Source organism: Nilaparvata lugens, chromosome 3 (genome assembly GCF_014356525.2).
Source record: "Nilaparvata lugens isolate BPH chromosome 3, ASM1435652v1, whole genome shotgun sequence".
Classification (NCBI taxonomy): Eukaryota; Metazoa; Arthropoda; class Insecta; order Hemiptera; family Delphacidae; genus Nilaparvata; species Nilaparvata lugens.
In genome coordinates, this window is record NC_052506.1 from 76,607,402 (window position 1) to 76,619,843 (window position 12,442).

The window sequence follows — 12,442 nt, forward strand, 5'->3', positions numbered from 1 at the left end:
TGCGATGTCATAGATAGAATTTCTATTACTATGCTGCAGAGAGTGGAAAAATCTGTTTTACTAAAAAATCAGTGATTTCTTGATGGAGGTTACCATACAACCTGTCATTTTCAAAACGGCATAAAACGCAATTGGAAGTTAGTATTCTTGAGAAGAAAAAGAACTAGAACAATATTTGAAGTACATAATATTTTCTATTGACGTTTCAAAAGAAGTAATTTTCTCTGCCTCATCATGTATCATAATTGTGGGATTTATTTACAATTTGAATATTCATGAATAATTTTATTTACTTCACATCTACCACTGCGCTAAGATATATGATATGTCTCGCAAAATTTCTGTACCGATTGTTAATAAAATAAGCTATCAAACTATTTCCAATTGTGCGTTTTAATTATTATTCACATGAGTAGTGCATATCTTAAACTTCGTATGTCTAAGATGCTCATTTAAGAGTGCACAATATCAGTCGTTCATATGCAAATATGTCCTAATGAAAGATATATTGAAACAACATTTTTTTCATTTCATTCAACATAAGTAGTGCATATCTGAAACTATTTATGTCTAAGATGCTCATTTAAATCAGTCGTTCATATGCAAATATGTCCTAATGAAAAATATATTGAAACAACATTTTTTCATTTCATTCAACATAAGTAGTGCATATCTTAAACTACGTATGTCTAAGATGCTCATTTAAGAGTGCGCGATATCTGTCGTCCATATACAAGTATTTCTATTAAGATAATGCATTTTTTTGGATTACATAACACCCATATTATTTTATGGGCAGAAATTCATGTTCTATATGCCATTGGAAAAATAATTTAATTCTTCAAGGCAATTGCTTTATACTATATTTAATTTTAAAAATGATTCAATAATTAAAGCAAAAATAAACTAGCCTACTGTAAGTTTAAACATTTGAAAAATATGTAAGGAATATTTGAAAGTTGAGAAAGGGATTGTCCTGCTACATTGAATACTTTATCCTATGAATTTTTTTAAAAAAGATCTAATGTAAACTGTAGACGTGATGTGATCCAAAAAGACTAAGTAGCATTTATCTCAACTCAGCAGACTGAACTGCTACTGCGCAATCTTAATCTCCTTGTATTCAATGCTTGAAATGTTCTTATTCATTAATTTCCTCTGATTTCGTAGGATATGGCCAAAATACGGATAATGTGACTGATACCTTGTTATCAATGACCATAACACATCGAATACAAGTTTGGGATTTCTCATCATTCACCATTCCTGACATCAGCAATTGTAAGTATTTTTTTGAAAAATCGTTTCCATGCAAAATACATTTTTTAGTATTTACACAACTACAATAGAATTGTTAGGTGTTTGGTTCATGAAAATTGGGTGGGGATTGTCTCTAAATAAACTGACCTTTCTCCACCAATCGTAGAATAGCTAGGTTAATAGAGAAAAAGAGGTTAGACAGTGTCCATATAAGCCTAGCAGTAAACTTTTCAATTGTGTTAAAACAAGCAAGTAGGCCTAGCCTAAGTAATCTCCGATCAGTGTTGTCTTCAACATACATAGGCCTACCTTAGCCTCACACATCACGAACGTGAATGGTGCTCACACATACACCTTTATTATGCAGGTAAACAATCTTGCAAAGTTCCAAACAGTCTTTCTGAGTTTAAAAACATTAATGTTGAAATTCAACCCGTTTGAAATTTGAATTACTGTTTCAAAATGTAATTTACATAGAAACCATTCAACTGATGATGGTGATTTTTATTTGCAGCCGAAAAGAATTTAGTGGTGAATGAGTGTCGAATCCACAACGATGCCAGTGTCGATGTATCCAAAGATGGACATCTTCTCGTTACACTTCTGCCTTCTGGCAGGATTAGTATGTTAGGTAAGTTTATCAATAATGCTGCTATTTTTCCTGTTCCAATTTATTCAATATGATCAATCAATCAAGAATCTTCTTTATTCCAGGATACAATAAGTACAAAAATGGTGAATAATATAAAATACAAATAATTGAGTACTTGAATTAGGGTTTCATAGATTACGGAATGAGCCTACTTGGGCACTGTGGCCTGTGCGTAGACTCGCACAGCATAGACAATTAACTATATTTATAGCAACAACTGGAAATTGCACTTGAAAATAAACAAGTTTTATTATGAAATTTCCTTCATATAAATGAACAAACTGTGAAAGGTGTTGAATTATTGTGTTCTATAAGGATGGCCAGTAACGGTCGCATGCACATATACTGTCATCATCGAGAGGCTTCTAAAATGAAATAAACAACCAATAACAATAAAAATTCCTCTGGACAATTACAAATTATAATGATAGAAAAATAATTTAACCTCTAATAGAGCATCGAACAAAAAATAAACAAAAATCGGAGATACAATAACCTAACCTCAAAAAATGTTGCTGGAAGCCTTTCGCTGTGATGACACAACAATGTGAAGACATGTGTATCATGTATGTCCTACCGTTAGTGGCCTGCCTGAGAGAGATTTTGTTTCTGTATTTTCTTAGATAGAATTGATGTTTGATGTGATGTGTATCGTTAGTAAGGAAAGTTGTTTGCGTGTATTGATGTTTTGTGTGTGTTGTGGGGCGGAACAGGAGTGTACAGCCTGCAGTGGGGCACATTGGGCCAGTTGCTGTACCGCACCAGCTTCGAGCAGAACGCAGTGTCGGTGAGTTTGTCGCCCACCGCCAGACACCTGGTCGTAGGACTCGGTTCGCGCGGCGGCGGCGGTGGCGTCGGATATCTCAATGCTGACAGAACTAGACACAGCTTAGCTCAGGTTAGCACAAACATAGTTCACATAGCTTCATATTGTAAATGTCTGTTTTGCAAAACCTCTCCTGTAACTATGAAGATTGGACCAAACATTGAAATATTTTCTTGGAGATGTGATATACTGTATATAATCTGAATTCGTTCAGATAGAATTCGTTATTCGTATATAATCTGTATATTTTACGTTCGAAAGATATTTGCGAGAAGTTTCAAAGCCTTGTAAAAACAACAAGATTCCGAACAATAATTTTGAATTACATTGTAGATTGATATGATTTGAACAGCATTCAATGAATGAGTTATTCAACTTGAATATAATAAAATTGTTTGTAAACCAGCAATGTTTACTAACTCACTGAACATGATAGCTGTGAGTTGTTCTACTGAACAAAAAGTTTAGAGATTTTATCAAGCTTCATTTTTGAATAGTTTGTTATGTCGGTTGAATGCATTGTTCTCAAGATATGAGCGTGGAAGCAAAACGCTGAAAAATGCAACTTTTAAACCACCCTCATCACCTTAGCACATGAGTTAGGAATGAGGACTTTTGATATGTTCACCTCCTAACTAGTCTCAACAAAGCTGCAAAGTCAATAATTTTGTTTAAAACATTCCCTCCAAATTCCTTTGTCAATTGGTCTATTGTTGCAAAAATGGAGATTTCACACTCAACACTAAAGCTGCTGCAAAAGGTGTAGGGAAATTCGTAAAAGTTTGAAATTATACATCAAATTGAAGAGAGTTTAATGCTCTATCAGCATGGAATTTTCCCGTTGATTTTTAAAAAGTTTAAAAAGCAAAAATAGAAAAAAATTGGTGGCAAACGTGTTTTTTTCAAAAATGTCACACCTTCAAGAGCGGATGTCTCGAAAACTAGAGGAGATATGAAAAAAGTTGTAGAATGAATATTGTAGGAAATTATGCAAGCTTTAATTTGTTATATCTCAGTCAATCCCTTAAGATACATAGATCTCGAGTTTCATGCGATAAACCAAAAAACGGTACCTTTAAACCACCCCCACCTCCTTAGCACTGGGGGTAAGGGTGGGGAATTTTGATATGTTTATCTCCCTACTACCCTTAACAGAACTGCGGGGTCAAAAATTGTCTTCCCAACTTTTCCTTCTATAACCTTTCCTTGACTGGACTAACTAGACAAAGCTAGAAAAAAATTATGATAATTTTTCAAATTCATGAAACAAAATGGCGGTCATTTAAAATGTTGTTTATTGAATAACTCAGAAACCGTTAGTTTTACAAAAAAATTACAAGAATTACTTTTTTTAGTAAATTTAATTGCCTATCAATTGGTACCAGATTTTTTAAGAAATCGCTGACAACTAACATGCAATGCAAATAGAGATTGTTGTATCATTGAGATGACTCTATCAGCATGCCTTGGTTTGCACTGCAACAATTTTTCAGTGGTCACCTATCACTAAGGCTGAAGTTTCCAGTCCAACCGCTCGGTTGCCGGGCGGTTCGATATACTAGAGCAGGCATGAGAGCGTTCACATAGGATTGTCTTCAGTCAACCGAGAACCGAGCGGTTTCGAGCAGAGCAGTTCACATAGTGTACATTCTATTACAATTTCAGTTCAATTCGAATTTCATTATATTACAATTTTCAGTTCAGTTAGTTAGTTACTTCAGTTTAAGTTAGTTTCTAGAGGATCATAGTTCATAGTATCTAGTTCAGTTTATATTAGTTCGTAGAGGATCATAGTTCAGTTTAGTTTCAAGTAGTTTATAGTAGAAATATTGAAGTAGGCCTTTGACAGTGAATTGCATTCCAACCCCATTGCTGTACTAAGTACTGCTTGATTGTTGCTGAACTGCCCGACCGACTAGCAAGGTTCACTGAACCCTTAACCGAGCATGAACAGCTGTCATGTGTACGAGGCTGGCAAACCGAGCGTAAATCGCTGTCATGTCAACAAGCTCTATAATTTCGTATCGATTGTCTTTTTTCTTCAGGGCTACTCTTAAATATATATAAAAATTAGAAAATACTTACTTTAATAATTTTACTTAATAACCATTACTTTAATAACCATTGTTGTGGTTCATCCACTGTGGATCATGATCAGGACAAATTCAGGGCAAAATTTGTCCTAAAGATCAGGATCGTTATCTACAAAAGATTTTATCTACAGAAATTTTTATAATATGAAACTTGACTTCATCTACTACTGACTGTATCCCAAAGTCATAACAATTATAATACCTTGACTTATCAGAAATTTGAGACCACAATAGATTTGGACGCAATGCTGTAACGTTGATTTCTGAGGATACAATAAGATGACAGAAACTTGAAATTTTGCTGCATTTAAAATTTCTCTAGAATCCCTGAACTTTTAGTAATAAATATTCCATTCAGATACTTGTCAACTACCTTGAATTATGTGGACGAAATCCTTTTCAGTTAGGGATGAAGATCATAATTGTGCGATGATTGAAGTCCATAATTGACGTTGGCTAGGTTATGTTATATTTTGTTGTTTGTGATGTTGCAGATATTTCGGTTGGAAGGTGCTCAACCGGGAGGAACTAGTCAAGGTCGACTGAAGCTGCTTCGCAGTGTGGACCCAGCATTCGGGGGCCTCGTCAGCCTCAACTGCATTCGCTGGGCGCCCAACCCTGGCCAAGGCTTGGTCTACGGAACCAACACTGGCGAACTCAAGATGCTGCGATAATTCAAGCTTTAATATAGATTTTATATTGTATAATTTTTACTCTGTGATATTCAGTCATCTATGATCACAGATTTGGGACTCTTAAATAGGATTTTCTTCGTTAAGCCTCTTTAAAAGACTGAATTCGTTCATAGATAGCAATTTCATTCTCAGTCTGTAGCTGCTGAAAGTATTATAATGAATAATTCCATCTAACTTTTGGTTAGCCTGTACTGTACTCTATTTTTTCAATCACCAGCTTCTGAACTATAGTTTTTTTATCATTATAACGAATTGCTTGTGAATGTTGTAACACTAAACATAAAATATTTAGTCAGAAATATCCTTCATCATAAATTGAGGTTATTGTTTAAATATTTGGTGGCTTTCTCATATCTGTGTTTTAGTATGCATTGTTGCATACTACAAGTATGTGTAGAATGAGATATTGGCTTCGATAAAAATTATTAGTTCTCTGAATAGTAAGCTGAATTAAAATGCACGAAAGCTATTAAAATGAAAAGACATAATTTTCTTTCAGCGTCTACAATCATTGTTTGATACAGTCTTCATTCAAGGCAGATTTATTTTTGCGTAGAACAATTTCTTGATTGAACTAACTATAACTCTAAAATTGAGTTTCTTCCAATAGAGATTGTCAATTATAAATAATTATAAGTTTATCAAGTCCCTTTATATATATATTCTTATTTTGACAATTTACGTAGTGACTTTTCGTTGAAGCTTGTGGTTCATTCTACCAATATTATTATTCTCGTATTTTTGTTTTACCAAAATATTTTGTCTAGATTAGTCTGAACTCTCATTCTAAAGATGATCAAAATTATTATTTTACTCCTCTGTTAAGGAAGTGGTTCGGTATGTATTTATAGTGATTTTGTAATAAAATCTCCATCTATGAATTCATACCATTTCATGTGTAATTTTCATATAATTTAATTATATTATATGAGTTCATAATTTCACTTTGGTGGTTTTTGTTGAAAACTTCTTTATCACTCAAATAAAGAAGTTAATTTTAAGTTATTCCATCATCTATACAAATCACTGTATTTGACTGAATAGTACCGTACAGCAGTTTTGATGATGAGATTTTTTGTACAATACGATGGTTAACCAGCAATGATAAGGTGCTTCAAGTGAGTTCTATTAAGTGATCAGTTTAATAGTTAGTTAGTTGAATTTTCTCTTTAATTGTGTATGGTCTTGCAGAGTTCACATTATTTCTTCTCATAGTTTTTTGAGTCGCTTAAAGTGAGCACTCTGATTTGTGAAGTGATTTCTTAGACATTTGAAAATCTTACTATTTCCCTATATAGCCTACTTAAATTTTGTACGGTCTAACATTCAAGAATATTGATGTTGAATTGTGTTATGATGAAGGAACTTGCCTCATTTTAATTCAAATTGGGAATATTCAACATTATCGTATATTCCGTATCACTTATCATTGTCTACTCATATTCTAAGTTTTGTTGGTCTCAATATTATTTAATCCTCATTCTAATAATCATTCTTATCTTTATCAATTTATATTATTATATCAATGATACAGTATATCATCTTTTCTTATCTACGCATTACTTATGTTATCATTTTACTATACTTCACAACATTATCTACTCGATAGCCAATTACAGTATAATGTACAAATATTTGTTTCAATGTGGAATACTGATAATAAACAGTCGTTTAAATTATATTTGAAATAGGAGCTTTATTCCAATATCCCATCTTCCCTCACTTGATAGAACATCTATCATGCTCGCCTTATAATAGGCTAGCATGCTCAAGTCTATCAAAGTTTGTAATAGAAAAGTATCTGTTAGTCAAAAATTTAGAGATCCCCTACCTTAAAACTAATAAACATGTGATGAGATTTAATTTAATATGTAATTGTGTTTTATCTATAATCAATATTATGTAATTGTGTTACGGAGGTTTTGATAATCATTCATATCAATATGAATGATATTCCTTGATTTAATGAATCTATTCCTTGAGTCAATATTGTGGGTTTTCGAATCTTCTAACAATAGCGGGGTCTTCACATTACAAGTCAGCACCTGATTAACATTGTTGTTGCTATCCTTGTCTGCCATTGACAAAGCATATATCTCTACCCTTCTTTAGCTTCGCAAAGTTGCCAGAAAGTTCTTGAACAATGCAGAAATATGATTTATAGTTTATTATTATTACTAAAATATTTAATCTCAATTATGAAAATATATTATGTAAATGTATTATTATTAAAATGTAAACATATCATTGAAAAATATATTTTCTTGAAGAATAAAATATTTCCTCAAAGATTATTATTAGTAGTTTTATAATAAGGGTGTTTAACGCACGCGTTAGATGTAAAATTGAGTGACAAGTGAGCGAGCGTAGCATTTGTGTCTTATACATCTCACGAGTGCTTTAAATACCATATAAAACTGTTTTATACTCTATTTTATCTACGACCACTCAGCAAAGTACCAAGTCATCGCTGACTAGTTAGAAATTAACCAACTAGCCTATATGGTAAAAAGATTTAAATAATAATATGTGAAAAGTTACTCAAAAAAGAGAGTGAGCAGTAATCAGGAAATACTGGAACCTAGATAAACTGAAAATTTGACGAAATGAGAACACGACAAACTGGAAACTTGAACTAAAAACCTGACGAATTGAAAACTTGTCCAACTGAATACTTGATTTAGTGAAAACTTGGCAAACTGAAAACTTCTTCCAGCATCAGTCATATTTTAATGTTGATGTCACCAGCATCGGGTACCGTGTTATAATGTCGCATAATAAATATTATTGTATTTGCATATGAATAAATAAATAAATAATGTTCACATTCATGATAATTTATGAATGTATTTGAATGGATCGCTTTAAAACGGTTCCACTGTTTTTTATACCTTATTTTAAATATATGCATTTATATATTATTATTTTCCCATCACTATCATTAATTTCACTAGGTTTTGACCTTATAGTTTAGTTTTAAAAATCCATTGTGAAAAGACCCCTGTTATGGGATTAATTATTGTGATGTAGTAATGTTTGCATTATAATGTGGTTGTAGATAAAACATTTATTATTAACAAGAATGAACAATTAATATCACATCAGATATACAGGAATCAGCTATCTGCTATAGAAGGCAGTGGTAACGCAGAGAATCGGCAAAGCTGTTGCCCTCGGTTTTTCGACCGACTTTATAACGTGGACCGCACTATAGTGATTGTATAATTATCACAACTTCAATAATTATTATTGATTCAATGAATTTCTATAATTTATATACTTATTATCGATCTCGATTATCTGACACATTTATCCGCCTTATACAGGGCCTACCCGCTTAACGGGGGTGCCCTCCCCCCTGAAATGTTGTCATTCTAAAACACTGCTGACCATTTTTTGGGCCCCCAAGAATTTCAAGGACAGTCTGTGCAAAAACCAAACCCTCTTCTAAAGCCCCATCTAAACGGGCGGAAATGCATAGCCTCCCTCTCATGGGGCCTATAATAGTGTTCGTATAGAGACGATGCATCCTGTTGACGAGCGAGAAAAATCTAGCGTCTATTCCGCTAGTATAGTAGAAACCTTTCAGAGATAATACGAAAATATCAGAAAAAGTATATGTCCCAGCAATTCATTTATCATAACCACACAGTACAGATTTGTACAATACAAAATGTATTTGCACCAGGACCAAATGTCGTTAGGACATTATTTTCAACGTCAAGTCAAATAAAAAACAGTATCAATCAAAACAATTTTAATAATCAAATTCAGTTATAAACAACCACATCATAACATTTAATTTTGCAACAACCTTTCAAATGAGTGACACAAAAATGGAATGTTCATTCACAGCAAACAATAAATGGAAATCAACAGAAGAATGAATTTAAAATAATGAAACAATTTTAAAATTTAAATATTGATAAAAATTAGATATATATTACTCGACATGGAGATTCATTTTTAAAATAGTAAAATAATAATAATTATTATTAAAATAAAATGATTCTAAGTAAAGAACAATAAGACACTCAAGATTGGACTGGTCAACATGAATGTCTTACTAAAAAACGTTAGTTATTGAGTGTTGAATTTCTAAGCCGTCTTCAAGAATGGAATCTCATTTTAACCAAGAATGAGAAATGTACAACGTTTTACTTTTCACAATGTAAACATGTATATTAATTTTTTTCAATACAATAATGAACTCCAAAAAATTTAAATTTTATAAGGGTAATATGAAGAAGACATGGGAATGCATAAAGGAGATTACAAACAATAAAAATAGGGATTTCAACCCAAAATTGAAGCTAATGTATTAAATAAGCACTTTGCAACAGTTGGCCAGTCTTATGCTAATAATTTGATACAGAATAATCGAATTGAAATCCCAGAGTCTACCTCCTGGAGACCTTTGAATAGCTTCTTCCTAAAACCAACCGATACTGCGGAAATAAATAAATTTATACATGAGCTGAAACCAACTCGTCTCCGGGTGTGGATAACATTAGTGGAATATGTTTAAAAAAAATCTCCATCTATGAATTCATACCATTTCATGTGTAATTTTCATATAATTTAATTATATTATATGAGTTCATAATTTCACTTTGGTGGTTTTTGTTGAAAACTTCTTTATCACTCAAATAAAGAAGTTAATTTTAAGTTATTCCATCATCTATACAAATCACTGTATTTGACTGAATAGTACCGTACAGCAGTTTTGATGATGAGATTTTTTGTACAATACGATGGTTAACCAGCAATGATAAGGTGCTTCAAGTGAGTTCTATTAAGTGATCAGTTTAATAGTTAGTTAGTTGAATTTTCTCTTTAATTGTGTATGGTCTTGCAGAGTTCACATTATTTCTTCTCATAGTTTTTTGAGTCGCTTAAAGTGAGCACTCTGATTTGTGAAGTGATTTCTTAGACATTTGAAAATCTTACTATTTCCCTATATAGCCTACTTAAATTTTGTACGGTCTAACATTCAAGAATGTTGATGTTGAATTGTGTTATGATGAAGGAACTTGCCTCATTTTAATTCAAATTGGGAATATTCAACATTATCGTATATTCCGTATCACTTATCATTGTCTACTCATATTCTAAGTTTTGTTGGTCTCAATATTATTTAATCCTCATTCTAATAATCATTCTTATCTTTATCAATTTATATTATTATATCAATGATACAGTATATCATCTTTTCTTATCTACGCATTACTTATGTTATCATTTTACTATACTTCACAACATTATCTACTCGATAGCCAATTACAGTATAATGTACAAATATTTGTTTCAATGTGGAATACTGATAATAAACAGTCGTTTAAATTATATTTGAAATAGGAGCTTTATTCCAATATCCCATCTTCCCTCACTTGATAGAACATCTATCATGCTCGCCTTATAATAGGCTAGCATGCTCAAGTCTATCAAAGTTTGTAATAGAAAAGTATCTGTTAGTCAAAAATTTAGAGATCCCCTACCTTAAAACTAATAAACATGTGATGAGATTTAATTTAATATGTAATTGTGTTTTATCTATAATCAATATTATGTAATTGTGTTACGGAGGTTTTGATAATCATTCATATCAATATAAATGATATTCCTTGATTTAATGAATCTATTCCTTGAGTCAATATTGTGGATTTTCGAATCTTCTAACAATAGCGGGGTCTTCACATTACAAGTCAGCATCTGATTAACATTGTTGCTATCCTTGTCTGCCATTGACAAAGCATATATCTCTACCCTTCTTTAGCTTCGCAAAGTTGCCAGAAAGTTCTTGAACAATGCAGAAATATGATTAATAGTTTATTATTATTACTAAAATATTTAATCTCAATTATGAAAATATATTATGTAAATGTATTATTATTAAAATGTAAACATATCATTGAAAAATATATTTTCTTGAAGAATAAAATATTTCCTCAAAGATTATTAGTTTTATAGTTTTAAAGTTATTAGTTTTATAATAAGGGTGTTTAACGCACGCGTTAGATGTAAAATTGAGTGACAAGTGAGCGAGCGTAGCATTTGTGTCTTATACATCTCACGAGTGCTTTAAATACCATATAAAACTGTTTTATACTCTATTTTATCTACGACCACTCAAGCAAAGTACCAAGTCATCGCTGACTAGTTAGAAATTAACCAACTAGCCTATATGGTAAAAAGATTTAAATAATAATATGTGAAAAGTTACTCAAAAAAAGAGAGTGAGCAGTAATCAGGAAATACTGGAACCTAGATAAACTGAAAATTTGACGAAATGAGAACACGACAAACTGGAAACTTGAACTAAAAACCTGACGAATTGAAAACTTGTCCAACTGAATACTTGATTTAGTGAAAACTTGGCAAACTGAAAACTTCTTCCAGCATCAGTCATATTTTAATGTTGATGTCACCAGCATCGGGTACCGTGTTATAATGTCGCATAATAAATATTATTGTATTTGCATATGAATAAATAAATAAATAATGTTCACATTCATGATAATTTATGAATGTATTTGAATGGATCGCTTTAAAACGGTTCCACTGTTTTTTATACCTTATTTTAAATATATGCATTTATATATTATTATTTTCCCATCACTATCATTAATTTCACTAGGTTTTGACCTTATAGTTTAGTTTTAAAAATCCATTGTGAAAAGACCCCTGTTATGGGATTAATTATTGTGATGTAGTAATGTTTGCATTATAATGTGGTTGTAGATAAAACATTTATTATTAACAAGAATGAACAATTAATATCACATCAGATATACAGGAATCAGCTATCTACTATAGAAGGCAGTGGTAACGCAGAGAATCGGCAAAGCTGTTTCCCTTGGTTTTTCGACCGACTTTATAACGTGGACCGCACTATAGTGATTGTATAATTATCACA

At 31.9% G+C, this 12,442-nt stretch overlaps 1 protein-coding gene across 3 annotated transcripts in view; it reads left to right on the forward strand.

Moving 5' to 3' along the window:
• Positions 1–7,214, forward strand: part of LOC111053309 — a 57,571-nt gene extending 50,357 nt beyond the window's left edge. For 2 of the 3 annotated variants that reach the window (XM_039424654.1, XM_039424655.1), the window contains exons 20-23: positions 1,171–1,281; positions 1,775–1,891; positions 2,626–2,810; positions 5,326–7,214. In XM_039424654.1, the coding sequence (XP_039280588.1) occupies positions 1,171–1,281; positions 1,775–1,891; positions 2,626–2,810; positions 5,326–5,505 (593 nt within the window). In that variant the 3' untranslated portion in view covers positions 5,506–7,214. The remainder of the gene's footprint in view (positions 1–1,170; positions 1,282–1,774; positions 1,892–2,625; positions 2,811–5,325) is intronic. The other variant, XM_039424656.1, reaches the window with a different exon arrangement.
• Positions 7,215–12,442: the final 5,228 nt, after the last annotated feature.